Here is a 26,281-nt window from a genome sequence, read left to right on the forward strand (position 1 = left end):
CATATGCAGGCGTAACAAGGGAATCAGTCCTTCATGATTTCAACTATGAAATATCACTGCTGGTGACCAAACAGCACGACGTAACAAGGTGAGTGAGTTCTGTGAGGGGGCGGGCTCAATCTGCACTGTCAATCATCAACTTCTGCCACTTCCCATTGGCTACTTGACAGGATCCCCTCCAACTAAACCAGGCAGCTGGAGATACTGCATGACAACCCTACTCACTGCCGGTTTACAATCCAACTGGGGGACTAGGGATGGGACGAGAACCAGTTTATGTACATGGCAACTCAGTGGTCAGACTGGAATTCAGACCTCCATTAATGAACAACTGAAGACTGGCACAGATAAATCCAAGGTCACAGTGCCGTGGGCTCCAGCATCGTTAAAGGCCAGCATGGTGGAGCAGGACGAGTTAATATTTAACCGCTGCGTAAATTAAAAATTAATCTTCTTATTCCATACCATTAACAGACGTCGTGAAATATATCACGCAATCTTGTATTTTGTACCCTGACAGGCAGTAACTATCGATGAGCAGTAATGTGACAACGGCAAAATATTAATTGCATAAATGCAGTGTCGTCTAACAGGCACATAATGAGTAAACCAGACTGCCCGTGCGCCCAGATGCCACGTGGGCATGAGAACACACTGGCACAGCCGTGTTTACAGGTGCAGCTCCCACGTGTGGTCCCTCTCTGCCACCCCCCCCCCCCCCCTCACTGGGACTTGACAAGCATTTTGTGAATCCGTCAGCCAGCATCCGAAGATGAGGGGGAAAAAAATGAAAATAAGAAAGTATATGTGAGGGTGTTCACAAACTAAAAAAGAACTATACAGTGGCAGGGAGGAGTAGGTGACCATGCTGGATTTCTGTCAAACATGGCGTTCCCGGGGAAAGACCTTAAATAATCAAGATCAACGGAATTACTGTATGCTTTGAAATTCAGACCGTTTCGTCTGCTTAACTCAGAACGGCGTGTGGCCACACAAAGCATTCCTGGCATGCTGGAGACGAGACCCCCGCCGCATGTGGGCCGAGCCGGGAGGCCTGCTACACCGCGCATTCCGACCGATTCCGGCACATTCCGGAGCATTCTGGCGCATTCCATGTGAAACGGCAGAATCTGACACGCTCTGGGAATCTACCCGCAGCATCCATGTTTCTGCGGCAGTAACAGCCATGCAACTGACACACATTCTACCATTAGCCACACGAAGGCTTACATATTACTTATTCTGAAAATAAAAATGAAAAGCTAACGACCAAGGCTGGCCTAGGAGGGTCAGGCCGTAAAAATGCTGTTTGGAGTTTATGCAAGAGTGACAATACAGTTCGCTAGAATTCTGAACCAATGAGGATCTTTTATTCTATTCCACCTCTGAATGCCCCCCCCCAGCCCCACCCTGACCCTAAACCCTTACCCTACACCTTGAAGATCAGCCTAAACAGACTCTGAATGAACACTTTCAAGGCTTTCTGACACTAAAAACCATATACAAAAAGTGTGAAAACCCTATGAAGCTATGAAGATATGCATAGTGCGGCCAAATGCCAGAAGAGTAAAATGGACTCGACCTCCCCCAGATCAAATGAGAGAACCTCCACTTACTGCAGACATCACAAATCAGAATTAGAAAACTTATTATCCGAAAGGAAGTTGTGAGGTAATGATGGAATTTTGAACTCTGGGCACAAGCCTACAAAAGCCCACCCAAAGACGCCAGACTGTAGTCCGGAGGCAAAGGAAATGTTTCTAGAACATCCATCCTCTCAGCAGAGATGCTGAGGGAGCAACAAGGCAATGGGGTGAGGCAGGCAGGGATGGAACCAACCTGGGGAGTTGAGGTTGAGGTGTGGGGAGGTGAGTTTTTTGTACTCACCCTTAATCTAAATTACTCACCTCAGGCGAGTGGGCGGGCTTAATGTCAAACCCTGGATGATAGCACCCCCACCCCCCACCCCCCCAAGCACACACAAACAGACACCCACACACAAAGACAGGCACAGCAGGTCCTCTTCTTATATGCAGGAAGGTGGGACTCTCTTTAACCAGCACGACCATGACTGTGACCAATCTCGTTATAGAACATAAAGTTTAAGGGACAGCGGGGGGGGGGGGGGGGGGGGGGGGGCGGCGTGCGGGTCCTGAAAGTTCAGGCTTCCTGCTACATAAAATCATAACACGGAAGGAAAGAAGAGGGGAGGCCATGGCAACGGAATGAAGATGATGGCGATGGGAGGAAGAGGATGCTTCTAAAAGTAAAGGAAAGTGCGGAGGTGCTGCTCCTCTCTACAAGAAACTTACGCTGACCCAGAAGAGAGGCTAGAAGATCGACATGGGACAGGGGGCAGCTCTCAGTGACTGGAAGGTACCGGCAATCCTCACAGCCATCGACTTCCAAACCCAGTCACCATCGCTGACTTTACTGATAATCTAGGACCATCTTCTGCTCTCAGAATGAAATCGCGTTATGCTTATCGCACATGGGTTTTTAACTCCTCTTCGACAGAATTCCAGTGAATAACTCACTGCAGCGCTGATCAGATAAGCGATGTAGGCATGAGAATATGTATGGAGGGATCTTTGGGAGTGTGTCGGAATAACGGGAGCTGCTTGTGGGACCAACACACGCATCCAGTTTACCTCTCACCAGGGCTTTTGTGCATTTCAGGGAAGCCAGTACATTTTTAAGTACATTTCTAAACTGTAGAAGAGGCGGGTTCAAGCAACTACAGGAGGCGGGACCAACCAATCAGATGTCTTAGTCCCGCCTTCTGTAGTTGCTTGGACCCACCTGAAACAGGGTGTGACAGCTGCCTTTCTGGGGACACGTGAAGGGTATTGGACGCATCCTATATATATAGTTGCTTGAACCCGCCTCTTCTACAGTTTAATTGGACCAACACGCATTTCATCACATCCCGCTTCAGACTTTCCAAGAGCTGGATATATTTCTCCTCTGTTGCCTTGCCAGCATAAAATAATCTCAAATACCAGCCGATACTTAAACAAATCTAAGGGTAATTAGAATCCCGATGTGGCTCAAGATTCTGCTGAAACATTTTTATTATCATAGATGTCCCTGCCATGTCATCCCACTGTACAATAAAACAGAAATACTGAGGAATTACAGTTCAGCTGGCATGAAAATCTGTTTGTGTCAGACAGAGAAGCCTCGATTCAGCAGGAACTGCAGGGAAGGGATTTCATCGGCAGCTAAATTAAGTTGCCATGGCTACACTGCAATGCAGGAAACAACATAGTGCCTAAGTGGTGACAAGTACCTGAAAACAATACAGTGAAAATGAGCAGAGCCTGACGTTCACCGGACACCAACCTTGGTGACTTGGGGAGTTCCGATTGGACGCCTGCCGAAAACTGGGCCCAATAAGATCTGCAGGACGGTGAGAGGAGGCGCGGTCCACACTACCCTGCAGAGACAAGGTAACTTTTCAGAGCATTGCGCTTCAAAAAGAGGGCAGTTTTATGAACACATCCTTGTTGTTCCTGCGTAGTTCAGATAAGGGTAAAGACAGTGAGAGATCACAAGCTTCAAACACCAACCAAAGACTGAACATGATCCAAACTGGCACAAAGGTAGTAACTGAGATAGGAGACGTGGTGGGCGGGATTTACAATGTGCTGTCCAATCGACAACGCAGCTTCTTATTAGTTATTTTCTTGAGTGCCCTTGAGTTCAACCAGACAGTATTTGGCAGCACATGTGACCCCTGCCACGATGGGATAGAAGCCCCATTTCGGCCACCGATAATGGTGAAGGCGAACAGCGCTCTGCTCCCCAGCCTCTCAGGGGTCCTGATAGTGTAACTCACATGTAGGCAGCTTACCAGAGTTCTCAACAGTGGTTTTGCAACAACATTCGCGTTGACTAGAGAGAAATCAGGAATAACATTTTGTGCAGACATAACAGTAGTTAAATATTAATAACCAGTGTGTGGGGTGGAGGAACAGAGGAAATTAACACTTTTGGGGGGGGGGGGACGCTAATCAAGTTCAAATAACCACCCCCAATCTCGTCAGCCTTCTCCTGTGCCAATGTCCTCTGATCAATGGTCCCACTTTTGTCTTGTACAAGTATAAACCATTCAGGGTGAATGTGGTCCAACAGCAGATGGTGACTGTGGCACTCATGACCAACCCCCCCTCAGATCTGTACCCTCTTGGCCGGGTCGTGTGAAGTAGGTCAACAGGCCAGACGGAGAGCGAGGCACCCTCTTTCCTCTACATCCAGACACTCTTTCACCCTCCACTCTGCAGCAAGCAAGATTCTATTAATTCCGAATGTGAAAAATTTTACCACAAACAGCGAGAAATGCCACTCAAGCCCAGCAGCGAGTCCCAGGCACTAGAGAATGACATTTTTAGCCTGGGTAAGGGCTCCAATTCATACTGGTAGCTTTTGCACAATCTTGCATAACTTCTCCGGGGGAGATCAGAGAGGAGAAAGGCCTTAAAAGGATTAGCCTGCACGGGCATTCTGCTAGACGTTCGCTTCGTCCAGGTTGATTCTTAACCTAAATCCCAGCAAATTGCACTACGTGTCTGCATGAGGGTCACACATGCTAATCGGCTAATACAGAGCGACACAGAGTTACTATTGAAATGCAAACCGATGCTACAGTCGCTAATTCCTTAGCTAATCCTTCTAGGGTACACCTTGGTAACTACAACCTCAGTACCATGGGCTTTGTCCACTTCATGTGGTAATTTTTGACCATGGATCCATGGCGTTCGTGTGGCCAGAGTTCAAAGTCAAGAGAAGCGTTGGGTCAAAGGTTAACTTGTCATGCATAAGAAACTTTTACTCATGGTTCCACATGAGCTAGAATCAAACTAATATAATAATGTTCACTGAATGGAGTAAGAGAGTCACATGTGTACGAAAACATAAAATCAGCGTCATAATAGAAGATGACGGCTTGTCGTGTAAGTTATGACACTGCTCTGTCATCCCAACTGACTGATCACAGTGTGACCTTTGACCAGCAACCATGGGCATCGTGGACGTGCAGGTTGGCGCCGCCGCCGAGCTGGTCTGCGACCCGGCCATGCCCCCCCCCCTCCTCGAGAGTTCTCTGTACAGCCATCTGCTCACGTCGACCTCCCCGCCAACACAAATATGAAAGGCGTATCTGGGCCACGCTCCGCACGCCGCTCCTCGAGCCCGTCCAAGTCCAGTTTACGAGCTTCACGGGGTTAAAATGACAGCGAGCGGTTCAGCGTGCATCAGAGTTATGGAGAGAGAGAGAGAAAAAGACAGAGAAAGAAAGAGAGAGACAGGGAGAGAGAGAACCAAGACGTCAGGCCTCATAAAATGGGATAAATCTACATGCATTCATTTCATTATATCTGGGCAGAAATAGTGTCTGTGCAGAATTAATCTCTTTAAGCTTATTTTGTAAGCTGAGATTCTTGGACGACAGGCCAGAAGCATCTACTCAAACGCGACGGTGGGCATGTCAGAGCCCTGCACTAAAACGCCCTCAAAATCAAAAACAGCTCGAGCCAAAGTCTAAAAAGAAACTATATATATATTTATATATATATATATAAATAAAAATAATAAAAACACATTTTCAATTTCCAGTTTCCAGGAAATCGAAGAACAGTGCAGGAGATTCCAGGAATCTCGCATTGCCAGAGATTCCCAGTGATCCGCTATAAAACTCCAGAAAGAAATTTACAGCTCTGAGAAAGAGGCTGTCTTTCCAGGGAGGGCTGTGGCCATAACGGCTGTCACAGCACGAAGGCAGGCCGGCAGGGGCTAGCAGGACGTGCTTACCCACGGCGGCCAGGCCTAACGGCGTCGTGCTCGTCGCCCAAAGCCTCCTCTGAGACTTACACGGCATCATCTTCTGACCGACGCACAAACAGCCAAACTCCCATCCCCTCCCCCCATGTGGAGTTAGCACTTCCCCCCCCCCCCCCCCCCACCACTGTTCAAAAACAAGCAGTTACCTGCCATTTCAAAATCTCCCTTAGAGTCCAGTGATGGACTGGCATCTTGTCCAGCCTGTTCCTCCAGGGACAGGGGTCACTGAGACCCAGTACTGCTAAAGAGAACAGATGGATGGATGGATGGGTGAATGGATGGATGGACCAGGCTTTGAGCTCAACCTAACGGCACCATACCTGGTACCTGGAATCAGAAATGTGATTCACCTTCAGTGCTGGACACCAAGTCCAGGTGTCTAGCTTTCACCACAGTGCCGTTTCGGTGACTGATTCCGCAGATTGGCACAGGCCATGGTGTTGGCTGCTTTCATAAATGCTTCTCAAGTCCAGGAGATTCAGATCCAGAAAGGGAACAATCGCCCTAAGGGAAACACTCTGGCCAGGACGTCCGGCGGCTCCACGCTTCCGTGCCTCTACTGGCCGACTGAACGGCCTTTAAAATGGTACCTTAACCTAAGCGGCCGCAGCCTATGAATGTTGGCTGGAAGGTGTGCTTTCCAGTCCCCGTCCACAGCTCAGCACCAAGACACGCCGAAGCACTTCCCGCAATCTGCAGAGGCGTTTCAGAGAGAAGCGGCTCCCTGAAGCAGGACATTTTTTCCTAAATCAGCCTAGTAAAATATTTCACTGTACTGGGAGAGAGTGGGAAGCATTTAACTGCATGGCATTTACTTTGAGATCAGCTAAATTTAGAATCATTCAAAGGCCCAGAGGACTTTGGAAACAAGGCATCCCCAGATCATCGACGAGGCATCAGGGCCGAGGAGACATCGCCTGTGTGACTCTGAGCGCCATGAAGACAGGCTGAACAAACAGGCTCGCCTTCAACATACTTTTGCAGTTTTGCAAAAAAAAAAAAAAACAGCAAAAGAATAAGATAAATTGAAAGAAGCAGGGGGTGGGTGGTGGGGGGTGATGCTGATTCAGTCAAGGAGAAAAAGACCAACTCAACAGCATTAAAGGCGCCTGTCAGAAGGGTCCCTTTAAGGGCCTTGGTGTGGAGCCAATTTCTTTTTCCAAGAACATTCTGGATCACTGCCCAAAATTCTGTAACGTTCCCTGGAGTTATATAAGTCTGCAAAAAATTAGGTCATTTTCTGCTCGGTATGTGTGCACACGGGCACATGAAAGCAAGCGCAGCCAATCGTGGAGCATTAAGGACTTTACAGTGTTTACAGCAACTTTGGGAGAGCCAATCACAGGGCAATGAGAACTCTATTGCAGTGTTTACTGCAGCTTTGAGAGGGTGAGTTGCGGTGTGTTCAAGAGTTTACAGTGTTTACAGCGACTTCAGGGCAGCCAATCACAGGGCATTAAGGAGTTTACAGCGACTTCAGGGCGGCCAATCACAGGGCGTTAAGGAGTTTACAATGTTTACAGAGACTTTGGGACAGCCAATCACAGGGCTTGCCATGAGGTATTAAGGAGTGTACAGTGCTTGCAGAGACTTTGGGATGGTCCGGTTGCATAACAGCAGAGGGAGAAATATCCTTTCATTAAATTAACCACAGGACCCATGACTGGAGCCACTGGTTCTCAGCGTTTGTGGACTTTAAGAAAATAAATCAGCCAATCAAAACCCTCCCTGTCTCAGTAGACACACCCAGGGGCGGAACAATCACCTCACACCTACAGAGTTGCAGGTTATGTCCCGCCCCACACCTGTGGGCACATGGGGAGTTTTAACCTGCAGAGTGTTATGTCCAGTTCGAAACTGGGAGCGCAGCCACGGCAACGATCTTCACCAGTATTGGCCCAGTTAAAAAAAAAGAAAAAAAAGAGCAAGGTTTTGAATCGAGAAATGGTACCGCAAGCTGCCCTACCCCAAGGTCACATGGACGTCCCCTCCAGTCCAGATTATTGAAGAAGGAAGCGAGGGCCCCCCAGTGATCCTACCTGGTAATTTGGGCGGTGAAGGAAATAATCTGAACATCCAGCCAAAGCCATGTGATCAGCGATGGACCCGTGGCCCAATCAGGAATAACATTCACTCTCAACTGGAGGGAGAGAGACCTGCAGAAATAATAAACACACACAAAAAAAGAGACAATTAATAATACCGACCATGACATCAGCTTTATAACCCGTTATTCTTAGTGAGCACAAACAGATGCAGAGAGTATATTTAGGCAAATGCACTTTTCAGCCAAGCAGCCAGACAAACTGAGATGAGCACACCGGCTGTAAGCTTGTCATTTTAAAGGGGGTGTAGTCCCTCCCTCCTCGGCACAGAAATCAGCGTCAGTTCTAGTCATCTACCTCCTGGAGAGAAACGGCCGCACTCTCAGCCGCAGTTCTGTGGACTGGTCCGATGCAGACACCCTTACATCGCTCTTTTCAATTTGGCTGCCCCATCTTTGCTGATACGGGGGAGGGGGCTAGAGAAACAAACCACGTGTGGCTCCGAAGAAGCTTAAAATAGGGGGCCGCTATTCTCGGCTTTCTTAGAGCGACGGAGCGATACTGAGAAGACGAAGGGTCGGCCAGTTCCAAGCTGTCTCTCCAGCTTCCAGATCCATAACACTCAGGACAGGAGATTACTCGGCCATGACCGGTCACCGGACAGCCATGGTTACGCTCTTACAACCAGTCAATTTGGGCAAATGAAACTGACAGCTATCCCCAGGGTAACGAAAACAGCCAGGAGCTTGAGTGGTGGCATCTATGAAAAGGCAGGACGTGGCAGCGAACACTGCAGAGTCATCGTGATGTTTTGCGCACAGCGGCACACGCACACACACACGCACACACACACGCACAGAGTGTCATATGTAAATTCCTGGATCTTGCAGGTAAGGCATCAAAGGAGCCATTCCTAGATTCAAAGGACACGACACCAGTGTGTTGTGGTAAAATGGTGTTACACCAAACTTGTGCTCTTTACTCAGTCTGAACAAAAAAACCAAGAGAAAATTAGTGGTTAACTGACACTCACACAGAAAAGCCAGGCAGACAGACAGGCACAGGCATGGACCGGACAGGCACAGGTATGGACCGGACAGGCACAGGCATGGACCGGACAGGCACAGGCATGGACCGGACAGGCACAGGCATGGACCGGACAGGCACAGGCATGGACCGGACAGGCACAGGCAGAGATGGACAGGCACAGGCAGGCACAGGCACTAAATACAACAAACAGAATCCAAATATTTTAGGGCCAGCTCTAATACGAGTCCGTCTTCATCTTTATACTCAAAAAGTATAACACCAATGAATGTTAGTGTTGTAAAAATGGCACCAGAGTAGTGGGGGGGGGGGGGGGGTGCAGTGCCGAAAACACCTCCAGCTTTTGAAATATGGACAATTGGTGTTCAGCATTTTGCCGAATGTCTGACAGCAGTTGAAAACTGAATGACCTTGTGATAAATCAAGCCCAGTCATGCGTGCTCTGATAAGGTTAAGGGGTCTGATTAATTTCAGGAGAAACTCAATTATGGGCAATAATTTAAGAAGTCAGCTGATAAAAGTTACGGTGTCAGGAACTGGGTCAGAGTCCTAAACCCAGAACCCCCTTGAAAAAGGTCACTTTCTCATCTGACATACGGTCCACAGGGGGCCACTCTGTGCATCTAACTCCTGCACTCCCCACTACCGTGAATGAAATGCAAAACAACAATTGCAGTCAAGCAAAGGTGCCATTTCACAAAATAAAGAGAGAAAAACTGAAGTAATGCTTCAGGTTTGTCACTCATAACTGGGAAAAAAGTTCTGAAAATGGCGGCTCTTGGTTTTTCCACCGATGAATTTGTTCGCAAGTGAACGTGGCTTCTTGGCCGAGCCTCTCTCACTCTCTACCTCCCTTGTCCTCCGGCGAGCTCGATGCTACGCTAATACGCTACGCTAACACGCTACCTCCAGGGTGTGAGAAATTCCCCAGCTCCAGTTATTTAAAGTCCTGCGGGACATATGGGATTAAAATAAATAAATATCTGTAAATTGAACAAGACACCCGTAAGCTGCACAAAACAGAAAATTACTTTGCAGTGGCAAATGATGTCGTCTTGCAGACATGCGTGGGCTGAGGCTGTTAGCATATTAGCATGTACAGCTCACTGCCCTCTGTAAACACAGGGCCACGCAGGTTAAACACTTATATAAAGATACCAGATAAGTTTACCTACTTCGCCCCAGCTGCCAGCTGCACTTTGCCTTGTTAAAACACTAAAATGACCAGTGCCAAACTGCTATCAAGGGTATAAATAAAGACAATTAACATCCAAGTTTTCTTGAACTTGTCAATACCTGTAAAAATGCAACACCCTTCACCACGGCAGGTTCCCTGAGTAATGTCCCAATTAAACCTACTGCACAGGATTTCCCCTTAAACACAACAACAGCAACCTGATACATAATGTGGAAGCCATTCCCTACCAGCATCCAGAGGTCTCCCACATGCTGCCCAACTCACCCTCCGTCATCTGATATCCAGCAGAGTGTAACATCATGTTTGGATCTCTCTCCCTCCCCATTAAAATGTTTGTGCATTCTTTCGTCCCCCCCCCCCCAGGATCCCAGTTGGAGCAAACCGAGAAGTAACCACAGCCACTGTTAGCTAATTCCATGGCACGAATGCCAAGACACCGTGATTTCCTTACATCTCCTCAACATCTCACACTGAAATCAGAATCGTCCTGTAGTCACAGAAGAGTCCTTCCTTAGTACACTGACACGCTTTCTACTTATTATATGGAAATAACACCATGCTTGTGAAACATAGAATTAGGTCACATTTGTTATACAAACTTACCGAGGCTGTTAATTATGCTCGTTACGTTCCACCGACTGCACCGGACACGTCTCTTCCTCCAAATGAGCAGCTTTGCGTATTCCAGGCCAAGACGGAGTAAAAAAGTGATCTAGGAACGGAAGAGTTGAAAAGGAGTCAGCCGCATGTTCGGCACGAGACGGCCGCAGCAGTGAGAGAGAGTTTCACCCGATAGTCAACAGAAAGCCGACATTTCATTTTGTACGTTAAAGAGAGAAGAGCAGCATAGTATCACAAAAAATACACCAAGACCAGCTACTACATTGTGTTTATAGTGATCCTCAGTCCAAGACAGGATACCATTGTCATTTAACTTCCTGTTTCTACTGTAAAGAAAAATTCCACAGACTTTTGGCGTCTAGCTTTGAGGAGAACAGATTAACTGCTTGGACCTTCCACCAACTTCCATGGAAACAATGAGAGAAACAGCAATGGAGGGTAGACTGAGGTCAGAATGCAGAGACTGATTAACAAGGCACTCATTCCTAGGGCAGGAGCTTCAGTGACATAAGGATCTCAGGCAACAGATGTGTGAGATGCAGGACTGGGAGGTGGCCTTGACTTCACCTTCTGCTTCACCATGCACATGACCTTCTAGGTTCAACGCTTCATGGGTCTTGTGGTTCTGGCACAGTCTGGCTCCATTCTTTTCAGGGTTCCCGGAGTGCATGTTTATTCGAAGACCACTCAGCATATAATCCGTGACCCTCAGAATCACTAGACTCAGGCCTCTCGAAAGAGCAGCCGGTCGGGTATTTTCTGCATCCGCGAGACTGAACTGGAGGAATTCTCCTGGGGAGGCTGGTGCCAGGTTCCTGCAGCTGCCCCAGCCATGAAGTCCCGGTCATGCCTACGGTCTCCGAAAGCCCCTTAGACACACAGCTCACCTTTCTGATTTCACACCCTGCCCCCACAAGAGAGGAGAGCTCCCTACGGAGACTGAACCCGCGCTCACTGCAGCTCAGAATGTTTCAGCCACTAGGCTAAACTTGTACTTGTTGCACAAATTGAACAAAAAAAGAAAATACCAGGTAACCTTTTAGTTCACATGGAAAGCAGTGCAGCCTGAGGTTTAGAAGGTTAATCCAAGGCACAAAGGATTATGCCCTGGCAGCCTGTGCTCTGATTCCAAAGCTTTCAATGGGTAAATGCTCTGGAGCTGGGGCCTCAACCTGAAAAGAGCTAGAAGAGCTAGCATAAGAGCAGCAAGCCGCCATTTCAACTGGAAGCAAACTTATTACTATTCCAGGAGTAAGGTCTGTGTGTGTAAGCGCCTCTCTGAGAGCCTCCAGGACATTGTGGGAATCTGAGCACAATAGCTAGCCAAAGATGGTGAATCTGGACTTTTTTTTTTTCCCCCTGCAACTGGACATTGGAGCTACACAATGGACACTTTCTAGCGTGTTCTTGTTGTGAATGAGGGTTAGGGGCCGGTTGTTAGGCTTGTTCTGAATCCAGCAGCACCAAGTTCCTACTAGAGAGAGGAGCTCCTCTTTAATACCTACTGAATTAGACAAACATCAAACACAGCACTTGAGCAGCACGAGACAGAAGTCAATTCTGATCTTCTTGGAGAAGATGAAGCAAAGTCCTGCTTTCAGGGCACTTTTTAATGAAGCAAGAGAAATGCTCCGATTCACACCAGCTGGTCTGTACCTAGAGTTAACACAGCTGTGTTTGAGATAGCTTATGTATGTTATGAGTAGAAGCCAATGGAGTTTGTTTTCATTTTCAAATGACTTACGACTAGAGAGACTGTTCTACTCCAAGAAGACTGTCAAATCCCAGCAGACCTTGGTAATGGGCCTTGCCATCCATCATCACAGAAATAACGTTCCAGTGCACCTCAAACAATGGAAAGTTCTCGGGCTCAAACACAGCCGTGTTTTTAGAAGCAGATCAGGATATGGGCTAACTCCAGGTACCTTCGCCCACAGATGGTTGAAGGAGCCTGGAATCCTAGGAGGGTCCGTGTCTGCATGGACATTCCTGTTCGACCACAAGACCCCCTCACTGATGTCTGCTCTCGCCAATCTCGCCAAATAGGGCCATGCACTTGAGGAGAAGCATGGAAACATGCATGCTACCTTTCTGCTGCACTACTGCTCCATCAGACTTAATCATATGTAAATTTATGCAAGACGTTAGTCAATAAGAATCAAAATGACAGCTGAGACGTGTGACTTTTAGTCCACAAAAACTTTTATATCTCAGGAAGTTTTGGAACTGGCCCAGGAATCTTCTTATCTGTTTTTACAAAGTCCTACAGGGGAGGAGAGAAAGGCGGCAAGGCTAATTCTGTGAAGACAATAGGGTAGATGTTTATACACATGGAAAGACAATTAGTCCAGGGGCTGCAGATTTCTGACGGGGGGGAGGACTTGTGGAATCGTCGGGACACAGATGCACACCTGGCTTTAAGATGGTTAAAAACAACACAGAAGTGGTCCCAGGTCAAACACACATAACTTCAGGCATTTGTTATTGTTTATTTGTTGAGTTCAAAATACAGCTTAGGAAAAGGTCCATTCCTACGTTTAATACACATTTTAACAGATTTTATAAGGTAAACCAGCAACTTTGGCATTTCAAACTAAATTTCGCCATCAGCTCTGACTGTCAACGTTACTTCACATAAAATAAACTTTCATTCCCTTCGGCAAAACTATAGAACGAATAGCCATTCGATTTTAAGTCTGTCTGCTCTGGAAGCTCGATATTGTACTGGTAACGGGTACCAGTCCCAAGCCGGGGGGCTTTTTGGCAAACTCAGCGTTTTAAGGAGCAACACTTGCTTTAACACAGAGAAGATGCCAAATCGGACATGACTTAAATACTATAATACGAACAAATAATTCAACCAAGGGTGGTACAATTTATACAATAATGTATATACTATTTTAAGAAGCCATACAAACACAAAAGAAAACGGACTACTTTTTTGGCACGCCGAATGTGTTAAATTTGTGGGATTTAAACAAGCCATCGCCTTTTAAATAAAACGATTAAATAATTCGTACTTTAACCGTAGGACTTAAAGCCCATCAAGGGCTAAACGCCACAGAACAAGCTTACTTTAAAGATCAAGCGTAAAACACATGTTTATTACTGGGTACTAGTACTGGCTGTCGCGTGTTTTGGGCAGTGTTTCATATCGTCTCAGGATTATTTGCTGTATGACTAGTGCTTACAACCACAGAACACAGACAATAAACGCACAAAAAATAAATAGTACGTATTGAATCTGACCTTTTTATTTAAAAGCCCGACTCTGCGTTTCCTGATAATGCTCTCCTGAGTCTCTAAATACCAGCGATGTCTTACACGGTCCAAGAAACGAGCCCTCAGCAGGACAACAACGCAAAGTTTAGTCAACTCCACTAACTTGTTATGCATCTGTCAAATATGCGGAACATTTTTCCAGCCAAGTGCAAAATCCACAGGCTACATGAGCATCATATTATGTATTTGTCTGCTGTATCTGCGCAGGTGTTCGTCCTGCTGGTCAAATTCAGTTTGTAAATATAATTCAAAAACACTCAGATGATGCCGGTCGTAAGTGATGCCCCCAAACACGCACTTTACCTCGGCGGCTTTACGCGTCTGTATCCCCAGTCCGGCTTGTCAAACCGCTCCGACTTTTTCTTCGCCACTTTCAGCCAAAGTGAGAAGAGGGGCTGGACTAAATTCAATCCTCCATATCTGTGTTTAGTTTCAAAGTCAAACAGGCCTGACACAGGTTGTATTATCGCTCTGGGGAGAGGTATTTTTAGATCATCCACCCCCCATGTGTTTTCGTCCAGCCCCCACTAGCCGCAACACGTTTCATGTACGTGCAGTTCAGGCACAGGCTGCACGTCTCTGCAAGATAATCATGATTAGAAGCACCGAGGATAACGACGTGCTGAAATACTTACCCCTGCAGGGCAGATCTGGAGGCGGAGACTCTGGGAGGGAGGCGTAGATGTCCGGCTTCGCCGTGCGCCCTGAGCCGCTGTCAGAGAGGCGCTCCTTGGCGTCCGCCGTCTCACATTCCCGTGTAGGACGGGCTGATCCGTCCGGACCCCCCGCTCAGTTTACTAACCCGACACGGGGTGGGTAGGGTGGGGGTGAAAGACACAGCGACAACTCCACCTTCTTCGCGGGCACCCTCCTCCCCTTCGCCTGCGAGACACCTCCCTGAGCTCCCGACTGCTTAACCCCTGAGCCGGGAGCAGCCGAAACGTTTACCGTCGAAGTCCACAAGTGATCATTTATATAGTCTACACGCATTTTGAAGAGAGCAAACAACACAAACTCTTGATATCTGACTTGGTGATGTCTGCCTACTGTTTTAATTAAGATCTCAAATCTGAACATATGAATATATGCAATGAAAATATGAAATTATCTAACCAACACTGTGAGAAAATAGCGCGGATTTGTACCTTTTAGGGTATAATTACTAGTCACTCAGGCTGTATCCCCAAGGGTCTTCCCATTGTACCCAAGCTGTAAGTAAATATACCTTTTAAGGTACACGGTACAGAAATAGACTCAGGGACATATTTGTACCATTGAGGGTACATTGATGTTGTCTGTACCTTGGAGAACAAAATTGTACCAAGACTGTACCCTTTTTCTGACAGTGAATGAGCAATATATATGAGAATATTTACTTCTATACGCATATTGACACATTGGTCAGATCTGTATCATAGTTAAGTTTATCGTACGCTCTCATAAAAAAGTACCAATTTATACCTTTGCTTCTCACTGAGGCTGTACCCTAAAGGGTAACTTTACCTTTTAAGGTACAGAAATGTACTCAGAGGAACATCCCCAAGGTACATACAACATAATGTAACATAATGGTACAAAAATATTCGCCATAGTCCACTTCTGCCTCCTAAAACGTACATTTACCGACACGTTAGTGACACGTTATTGTACCCTGAAAGGTACAGACTGGTGTCCTTTTTTTGAGAGTGTATGTCACTCTAAAATCCATCTATCCTCTACGCTCACTTTCCCTATGCAGTGTCACAGAGCTTATCTCAGAAGGATTACAGCAGGGAATAACTCAATATGGGACACCGAGCCATTGTAGAACACATACACCCTTCACACTTACAGACAATTTGGCAACTTAACATGTTTTTGTGGACTGTGGTGAGAAATTAGAGGAAACCCCATGACGACAGAGGGAGAACATGCAGCTCCACACAGAGTCAGGGAGGGTCTCAATGTCCCGGCGGTGTGAGGCAACCAAGGGTATAACTTTGGGTTGAGCATTTTAGGGGGTGAGGTCTCCACCCATGTAAGGGGGTTCTGGGGGTAGTATTGCCTGGTTTTGATTATTGGGGGGTGGTTACAGCCCCCCATCTCCGTGATTTACACCCAACATTGGTATCCACCGCACAACCGTGCCACCCCTTCCTCGAAAGTCTTATCATGCTTTTGGATTGGATGACTGCAACACATCTGGGTATAAGCCAACAGGCAGTCTAACGATTTCAAAAGCAAAGTCCACTTCTGCATAAAGGCTCCGAGCCCTGGATTAGTGCTGCCTTTCTGCTGGTCCCTAACACCGCCAGCAGCTATCCCCCTGTGTGCTCTGTGGCCTGATGCCCGTGACCCTGGGATGGCTTGAGCGTCCGCCTTGAAATCCGGCACAGTCCGTTCTTCCCGAAACCAGCAGGAATCTGAATGTCACTGTAAGTGGTGATGCTTCTCCTTCTCCAGGGAACACCTAATTATGGGATGAGATGGTGCCAGGAACTCTGCACAGTGTCAGGGGAGCCGCCTGTCCACATGTGTAGCTCAGCCCTGCTGGAGGCTTTCGGTCACCCCTCCACCTCGCCCCGCCCCGCTCCGCCCCACCCCGCCCCGTTCTATGGGTTGGAACTCATAAGGTTGCTGGTTCATATCCCTGGGTCAGCAGAGTGATCCCACCATTGGGCCCTTGAGCAAGAGCCTTAACCCCAATTGCTCCGGGTGCTGGCTGACCCCACACTACGCATCCTCTGGCCCATTCGCTACGTTCTGTGATCTCTGGGAAATGTCCCCGGAGAGCCTGTTTTGTCCCACCGAACAAACCAGACAGTAATAACAGCCTTTATGGGCCCTGCGCTGAGCTAAATCCAGAGAGGCGCAGAGCGCTCCCGTGCTGGGTCCTGTTTTCGACAAGGCTGAGTTATAAACAGACCCATAAAAACCAAGCGACTCTGTCCATGGAGAGCAGCCGTCGTTTCTGTCAAGTGTCAATCTCACGTCGTTACCAGCCTAATCATTATAAAACTCACAGGCTTAACAGACATGCTGGAAGGTTCCTCCACTAAATGCAGGTAGGTCTTAGGCCTTGCCCCAGACAAGCAAAACCTTAAAACAGTCATTGATCTGATTGTAATAGATTATTACACTCTCCTGCGAAATTGCTATATTTAGCTAATGAATTTCCACTAAAGCTGCCTTTAACAAGCAGTAAAATGCAGCAGATTTTTTTCTGCTAGCACTGAGCATTTTTGCTCATGTTGGTCAGTTAGCAGATATATCTGAAAATCGCATAAACAGATCCCTTAAGATCTCGTGGTGCTTGCAGAGTTCCTGCGATGTCTTGAGCAGATCTGTTGGCATTGCCTTTGGTGAGTATCATCCTCAGCTCACTGTGACCTGGCTGGTGTTGTGATTGCACTGCCAATTTTACCAGAACTCTCTACATATGCATTTCAATGTATTCAACACTTCACCACATGCACTTCATGTGAAAGACCTCTGGCAAGCTTCGAAGAGCCAGGGAAGGACCCAAAGCAGTATTACAAACATGGCTGTCTGCCAGTGTGCCTGATACGGTTGGGAAAATAAAATAAGGTGTTTATGTCTGTGTGAAACAGATATCAGCAACTTCCCACTGAAAGTCAACACAGTTTGGGTCAACAAGTAATTTGACTTGCATGGTATAACCTTTCACCATGTTTGGGAGCAATGGAAAGTCATGTCACAGTTATACGATCAAAGAAGGGAAGAGTAACAGAGACCTTCTTGCAGCAAAGCTCTTTGTTTCAGACTTTCACATTAAATAAATACAAAGCACTGAGAAAAGTCAACGTCTTCTGCTTTGCTTGAAAAACATAGGAATCCCTTTGAAAATGTCAAAAGCGTAGTTTGTGGGTATCCTGGTTTTTTCCTTTTTCATTGCTTTTGTGTGAGATAATCTATGAATTAATATATAAGTGGATCTAAAAATCACCTAGACAACCTCACTGTGCTATATATACATTTTACAAATAAAACATATGTTCGATTTAAAGGGGGGGAGGTAGATTTTTGGACACTTAGAAATCAAGGAAGGGCATTCATCCTGTGACCTTTACCTGAACGTCTGCTTTTCAGAGAGCCCATAATGTAAACAGCCTGTTCATTAAATCTCACCCCCATCCATCCTGCTAAATGGTCTGTTCCAAATACGGGGTCACACCTGGGAGACCGTCAACCTACCGTAAAATGGCATGCCGTCACAGGGCACACACAATAAGGAGGAATTAGACATACTCGTTTGCGTAACTGCATGTCTTTGGACCGTGTGGTGAAACTGGAGCGCATTGAGGAAACGCATGCAATGCAACCCTGGGAGAACATGCCCCCCCCCCCCACACAGATGGTATGGGATCTGAACCTCCAGACCTCAAGGTGTCAATTCTAGGATCTTTTAAGGTGAGGGGCATTCAGTGGGCCATAATTCATATTAGCCAATGAACCCAGCATATGTTATGATATGAGAAGTGCATGTAATGTTTTGAAAAATTAATTTGTGGTGATTTATATAATCATAAACACCATATAAGCTTTGTTATGTAAACACTTAAATTAAAGCATCGTTAGGATATGTGACATATCATATTACGCTTTAAAAGTTGTGGGTCTGAGTCTGATTCTTGTACGTTTTCAAAATCTGGAGCAGACCAGATGTTGGGGAACGTCTCTTTTCTGTAAAAGTGTGATATTGGAAAATCTTCCCAGACGTGCCCAGATCCGTACTGAAGGAGATGACTGCATTCTGAGCAGTGATGGACGGAGGCGAGAGTGAGCCAGAGTGAGAGTTAGTGTGAGTCAGGCGTGACCTGGTGCATCTTCAGGGTTACCAAATGCACCTCAGCTGCCAATGTGTGCCTTACAAACGTATTGGCAAGCTCAGTTTATAATGCTAGAGATTCATTATAAGTCGTGCCATTTGTTATTAATTCATCCGGAACAAGAAGTATTCTTAAAGTTGTCCTGTAAGGGATTATCAGTCATAATTGTTCAGTGCTGTAAGCATTTTCAAAAGACTTTAGTAAACTGAGTTTCGTTAACCGAAAACAGATGACCAATAATGACAGCTGTTACTAAACAACACATATATCCAGTGTATGCAACAGGGAACAGAGCCAGCATGTAGAGAAAGCCACCAACTGAGGGCTGGGTGCAGGTTGTTGGGTCCAGTCCCCAGGGAAATCTGCTGTTGTACCACCGACTTTAAGCCGAACTGCTCTGAAGACATCTAACTGAAACGGTTAAGCTGCTTTTGATATAATGTTCAGACAAGAAATGGGGTCACTCACATGATCTGTTACTAATTTTCGTTTTGGGCCGGGTGTTATCACATTATCACACGGAGTCCAACGTGGTTCATATTTCAGGTCCAAAAGAGAATAAAATTTTTGAGCTTACAGCTCAGTCTGTGAAAAAAGGGGGTGTGAAAATGAACACCCCGGGGTTAAGGGTTAAAATTTTGTCTCAGGGTAAGATTAGCAATAAAGAAACTTCAAAGGAAAGTGTCAGGGCAAGTCGTTCAGATTATCAGTGGACAACACAGCTGTGGTGCGATAATGAAGATCATTAAAATGAGGGATTTTCTTTGGTCTTGGGAATGAGGCACAGTTTGCTTCAAAAGGTGTTAATTTGTAAAATCAGGGTTCGAGTCTCAAATTAGTATAGACAACACCATTTTTATTTACTAAGAGCTGAAAATTCCACCCATTCCTTACACGACCATGAAACACGGAAGGCTCCGGAACACCAAACCTCTCGGCATCGGCCATTGGAAAGTGATTAATTGAATTTTTTTTCTGCAAGACTCACCAGAACAACACACAACTGTTTCACGTCCACCACAAGGATGGGTAACAATGCAGCCATAACCTTATTCTCTTCATTTAAATTGCGCAAATTAGTTATCAGGTTTAATGCATTTGTCCCTCTTATTCTCATCTCATTTTGAATCATCTCATCAGCACCAATTCATATCGACTCACTTTCGAAAAACATTTCATTCAACGTTCAACCAAAACCAAAATATTACGCATTTCGCATTTTTATTAGTATTAGGGCTCTTATATGTGTCAATGAGCCAAATAAATTGTTGCTTCTGTGTGTGATCTGTAAAGTGGTGATGGATGGTTGGAGGGCGATACACGGGGCAAGAGGGAAACCCTCTTTGACAGCTGAGATGTTAGAACGCGTCTGGTTTCCTCCAGATGATCATCTTCCTGCCCAGAAGAGGCTCGGCTGGGTCTGACTGCCCCTTCAAAACCTCAGAGCGGATTTGTTGTCTCTACCATTCAGATGCCCATCCTTCCTTAATGTAATTTTGATTAAAAAATTTTGATTGGTTATTGTGCAGAATATTGAGGTTTCTCTGAACACCAGCACGGAACTCCCAGCCAGAATCATTCCTTAGCCATTTGTGATGTTCGGTAGGGATGTTCAGCGCCTCCCCTTATCCGAAATAAAGCATCATAGCAATATTTGGTTTCGATGAGACACTTCTGAAGTTATGCTGCGTTCCATCTAAACTCGGAAGTCAGAGTTTCTGAGTTCATAGTCCGAAATTTCAATGGGAACGCTTCCTGAAGTTGGAATTCTGACTTAGAAAATCGGAAGAACCTCTGCAATCCCCAACCTCAAAATTCAACTGTACTGTCCAACCGCTATCTGTGAACACGTCACTACGTAATGTGCTGTTATTAAATGGCATCGCTAACAATAACAAACAATGAATCTAGCTAGTAACTTGTATTGCTAAATAGCTCTCTGATATGTTGTACTGGAACATGGTGAACTCTGAAGTGATGTCATCCCCAGCTCCGACTTCCGAGGAAAAAGGAATGCAACATTAGCAGTGATGCTCTCCTGAAAAGTTCAAGAACTCACTGTGCGTAAGTGCCCCTGCACCTCGGAGGGGAGAACACCCGCAGGTGTGGTTTATACAGAGTATGACTGATTGGCTGATGGACAGCATGCAGATAGCGGCAGACGCAGAAGCTCTGAAGGTGCGTTCCACACTGACCACTGCTTGGCATGAGGCACATTTTAAGAGGTTTGCAAGAACTGGGATTGAGTCTCTGTTTGGCGCTGTAAAGATCCACTCCAGCTCACCAGTTTTCTGCCTGGATTTTAACTATTACCTAATTCTGAAGATGTACTGTACAATGGCCGATTTATGAACCTTTACATAGTGGAATAACTTTTCTGACATGTTATATAATAATAATAGGTTTTGTTCACACACAAAGTTTTCAGATCATGTAATAGGTGAATGAGAGTGGCAGAGCCCAGGACAGTGTCTAGGCGCCGATCTGAATGACTCAACTCTGCTGTCACACTTTCCAGCTCAGGCTACTCAACTACCCCCCCCCCCCCCCCCCACCACCACCACCACCTCTGAGGCAGGAGTCAAACTGAGCCACTTCTACTCTCCAATGGGGAAAATATTTCATCTTTTGATTATAGCCACTTTTGCATAACCATCTTTTATAATTGGTAATTACAGTTTATTGCTACAAACCACAGACCACAGCTGCAAACCGTATAAAACCCTGATTCATAATGGTAATCATGGTCTATTACGGTAAAACGAGATTTAAAAAATAAATACTATTTTTACACATAGTTGCACTCTGATGGACTGACGTCCCATCCAGAGTGTCCTCTGCTGCCTAGAATAGAGTCTCAGACTGCTTATGATCCTGACCAAGATAGGCAGTTAGAAGACAGATGGAGGGTTGGATACATAATTTATTGTAATGTTTGTATTTTTTGTATTACAATTGATTTCTCATTATTTAAATCTGGAAACACATAGTACCTTCGTAACAACTTCAACGATTCAAAATGTTTTATTTTGACAGCCAGGAAAAATTAGTAGGTTATTTGCAAGCAGGGGTAATTAATGTCTAATGTCAAGATGGGATCAGTAGAAGGAGCTATGGAGAGAAAGGAGTTGGAGAAGGAGAACGCCAACAACACCTATAGACAGCAGGAGAATGAGAGCTAGATGGGGGATGAGGGTTTGTCCAATCAGGGATGACTGACACATGGTGAGGGAAAACAGAACCTGAAGACACATTGGGATGAGGGTTTGTCCAACCAGGGATGACTGACACATGGTGAGGGAAAACAGAACCTGAAGACGCATTGGGATGAGGGTTTGTCCAACCAGGGATGACTGACACATGGTGAGGGAAAACAGAACCTGAAGACACATTGGGATGAGGGTTTGTCCAATCAGGGATGACTGACACATGGTGAGGGAAAACAGAACCTGAAGACGCATTGGGATGAGGGTTTGTCCAACCAGGGATGACTGACACATGGTGAGGGAAAACAGAACCTGAAGACACATTGGGATGAGGGTTTGTCCAACCAGGGATGACTGACACATGGTGAGGGAAAACAGAACCTGAAGACACATTGGGATGAGGGTTTGTCCAATCAGGGATGACTGACACCAATTAGTACAGACATGTCACAATGGGGCAACAAAGCCAAGCAGCTTAAGAAGACATTCAAATAGTAAACAGGAAGGTCAATACTCCTGGCCCATAGTCTGACCATCAAAGCATTTCACTTAAAATCCTGTCCATTTATCGTTTAAATACTATACATTTAGGCCAGGAGATTTATGGAAACATACTTTTTTGAAGCCGTTATGACAACAATGGTCTACATATGTTTGACAACTTTAACTCCGATGACTAAGCCAGGGTCTGAGAGCAGAGTCCTATTTTCACGGAGAAGCTGGCTGATATCCCACGAGCTGCTGAAGATAAGATGGATGTCAAGCCCCTGACAGAGCTTCCGGACTAACAGGAGAGCTTAAACATACACTGGGCGTTTAACAGCTTCACCAGAAACCCGAAGAAAGATGAAGAAAGTCTGGGGAGGGTGGAGGTAGAGAAAGATCAGATGAGGCAATGAGGGTGGAGGAAGTGAGGGTCTGATGATGAAGCAGCAGGAGGCGATAAATCACAGGGTGAAAAGGTTGTTAGAGAGCAGGAATGTCATGATTAGTGAGCCAAGAACAGAAAAGAGGAAGGAAACGGGAGGCAGACGAGTGTCAGTGGTCTGCAAATGAAAGAAAAAGACGTTAGTTCTCTGTGCATGACTTCAGGAAAGGAGGAAACATGGAGGGGATGGCTGGAGAAGGCAGAAGGTGCAGAGAAGGGCGACACCATCTCCTTCACCATGCCCAGAGACCCAACCGCATACTACCTTCAGATTCACATCAGGGACTTACTTCCAAATGCTTTTGTTCTTGATACTCGGGGGAATGTGGCACCTCTACAGCAGAAAGCTCCACAGATCTACATGAAAGTCTACTGCTTGGCCAGATACCATTTACATAATATTGATAACATTCATCAACATTTCTGTCCTGTTTATAACCTAAAAATCCTGGTATTTGCATGCTGTGTATATTGTATGCTTGTTGCACCTACTGTATTTATGTACTATATTGAATCTCTCTCTTGAAAAATGCTGATCATAACCATAATTCATCCCTTTTTCAAACGTGATTTTGACTAGTATGGTTTAAATACAATCTGAAATTTATTTGCAAAAGAAAGGTACATAAATTGATAGATGGACGGTATAAAATTGTTTTATTATTTGGCTGAATATATTTCAAATTTGAGTTTGCTTGGTATTTAATTGTGGAAGCAGCTTCAGAGGAACCGCGACCCAAGACCCAGAAGAGTAACACCAAACGTCACAAACAATACAAACCTACAAGCTGTAGGACATGCTTAGGAAAATGGAAGAACATAATTACAGCCTAATTCGTAAACCTGTCACAGTTCGACCAGAATCCATGATGTCATGCATCTGGCTTCTCTCTTATTGGGTCCTGCCAACATTTTCCAAACCCTGAAAAATGAAGCAAATGTCTCTGGCAGTGAAAGAGCGAGAGGGAAAATTGCTGGGAATTATTAAAACCAAAGATGTTTTTCTCCTCTTTTAATTCTTTAAATTCCTTTGCTGCAGAATCAGCCAGCGTCGGATACTGTGAGGATCAACGTAACAGGAAGCACCGGCTGGAAGGGGTGAGGTGACATTCTCCAGTGACATTCTCCAGCGAGATTCTCCACTGCAGTGTGTATTAAAACTGGTCTTGTTCCTTCCCGCTGTCAGGAACACTAAATATTTCACTGTCTGACCCGCAAATGACTGACAGTAGAGAGTGACTGACCCATGAGGTGACACTGCTCAGAAGCATAGCAGCAGGGAGAGGTGTGGTCTGGTCTCCCTCAGGGGGAGGGGCTGGCAGGCAGCGATTCAGGTGGAATCATGCAGTGTGCTTACCCATAGTGCTTAGGACCTATTGATAAGGATGTGTGCTTACCCATAATGCTTAGGGCCTATTGATAAGGGTGTGTGCTTACCCATAATGCTTAGGGCCTATTGATAAGAGTGTGTACACGCCCATGATCCTTAGGGCCTCTCCACTGTTCTGTTCACCTACCCATAATGCTTAGGGCCTATTGATAACTGTACACTTACCCATAATTCTTAGGTCCTCTTCATGGTTCTGTGTGCCTACCCATAATGTTCAGGGCCAGTCCAAAATGCTGTGCGCTTACCCATAATGCTTAGAGCCTCCTCATAGTGCTGTGTGTTTACCCATGGGCCGTTAAATGGTACTGGGTGCATCACAAAAATTAATTCTTCTGCAACAGTTAGTAATACAATTAAGTATATTTACTTCAGTAAAACGTCCAGCTGTGTCTGAAATGCAAAAAAAAAAAGTCTTTAAAGTGCATGACGTCCACTGCTGTGGTTGAAATGGACATAGAGGTTGCCCACCCACCCTAACACAGCACATGGCTGCACTTTTAAACTGGAGGGATATCTATGGCCCGAATGTGAACTTCATGTAATGACAACGGACAACACACCAGGTTAAATGCTGTAATAATCATGCAAACACCCAGAATGTGCAATGCCAACAACTGTTAACTGTTACAGCATGTCACAGTACTGACTGCCACCCGAGCTCGACCCCTGTTCACTTTGTTGTGTGGACACCAGTCAGTCCCCCAGTAGGAGCGCTGGATCAGAGCCATGAAAAGCAGTGGGTGGGAACCTCGTCTCATGACCCATCCGGTGTGACATCATGCTCTGCATGGCAACAGAGAACACACAGTTTCTGGGCAGGACATTTTGTACGTGAGTCGGCAAACTCACGGACGGTACATTAGAGCAGCACTGAGACCACGCCCACTGCGAGAGCGAAGCTGCCAGTGACTCTGCAGGACATGGAGGAAGAAAAACCCACTTTAAGCATGAAGAACATCAGAAGAGGCTCTCTGAGAAAAGCCTATGGATGCCATCAGAACCTTAAATGATACGAAATGGTACTGAACAACCCCCCGCGACCCAGTAGGAAAATGGATGGATGGATGGTACTGAACAAACCGCTAAAACGTACCAGTGAGAGCAAAGGAGTCATTTTTATTAATTTGTCCCATTAATCTGTTCACTGGGGCAATTAAGGTGCTCAAGGGTGTGAACAACCATGGGGACTTGAACTACTAACCTTCTGGTTACCATTGCATGCCTTTAACAAGTATGCATCCTGCTGCCCCAGAAAGATATTTATGTGGCAGAAAGTTTGCGATTAGGTGACATTTCACAGCTACAAGATAAATACCAAGTCTGGCTGCTGTGATGGAGAGGTGGAAGTCCCCAGTTTATGGGTACAGAGTCTATATCCACACCCTCACTTCCAGGCAATGAACAACATTAAACAGCACTATTGGCTTCATTTAAACCACAGCCTTTTATAATGAAACTACTGCAGACCTCAAAGGAAGAGCTTGCTTCCTGGGGTCAGGATGGCTAAACATCCTTCCAAAGAGTTAATATGTCCACTCTGCCACGGTGCAGCCTGACCTATCATGCTGAATGCCAGGGAGTCCTGTTCACTTAACCTCATAACCCATAATCCACTGCAGGCGATGCACGATTCCATTTGCTTGGCATGGAGAGCTATAATATACCCACACAGACCTCAGTAATTATACACAATGTGGCCAAGCCAGAATCGCAGCCATACCAGGGAGCAGTACTGCAGTTTGGCACAGTAACACGTTCAGCTCCCGCTTCTTTTTGCCTCCAGTCGTGGCTTCAACTTTGCTCCACATTCACGGTGCGGGGCCATAGCGCAGTGAGAAGGGGGGGGGGGGGCGACGCGTTCGTTTCCTCGACGGCGCTCGTGAAATATGGCGTG

The 26,281-nt window shown here is 46.0% G+C and overlaps 1 protein-coding gene and 1 long non-coding RNA gene across 4 annotated transcripts in view; both read right to left on the reverse strand.

Moving 5' to 3' along the window:
• Positions 1 to 14,843, reverse strand: part of LOC125719441 (growth factor receptor-bound protein 10-like) — a 36,577-nt gene extending 21,734 nt beyond the window's left edge. Inside the window, exons 1-4 of one of the 3 annotated variants that reach the window (XM_048994206.1) lie at positions 14,670 to 14,843; positions 10,735 to 10,843; positions 7,881 to 7,997; positions 3,346 to 3,439 (exon numbers count right to left, since the gene is read on the reverse strand). In XM_048994206.1, coding sequence (XP_048850163.1) covers positions 3,346 to 3,439; positions 7,881 to 7,931 — 145 coding nt within the window. In that variant the 5' untranslated portion in view covers positions 7,932 to 7,997; positions 10,735 to 10,843; positions 14,670 to 14,843. Of the gene's footprint in view, positions 1 to 3,345; positions 3,440 to 7,880; positions 7,998 to 10,734; positions 10,844 to 14,337; positions 14,648 to 14,669 lie in introns of those variants that run through there. The other 2 variants (XM_048994207.1, XM_048994205.1) reach the window with 2 other exon arrangements.
• Positions 3,448 to 6,836, reverse strand: LOC125719442 (uncharacterized). Its single transcript, XR_007385091.1, has 3 exons — positions 6,192 to 6,836; positions 5,988 to 6,082; positions 3,448 to 5,215 (listed from the first exon to the last, which is right to left on the reverse strand). It is a non-coding gene; the product is annotated as an uncharacterized LOC125719442 (long non-coding RNA).
• Positions 14,844 to 26,281: the final 11,438 nt, after the last annotated feature.

This window comes from Brienomyrus brachyistius, chromosome 23 (genome assembly GCF_023856365.1).
Source record: "Brienomyrus brachyistius isolate T26 chromosome 23, BBRACH_0.4, whole genome shotgun sequence".
NCBI lineage: Eukaryota > Metazoa > Chordata > Actinopteri > Osteoglossiformes > Mormyridae > Brienomyrus > Brienomyrus brachyistius.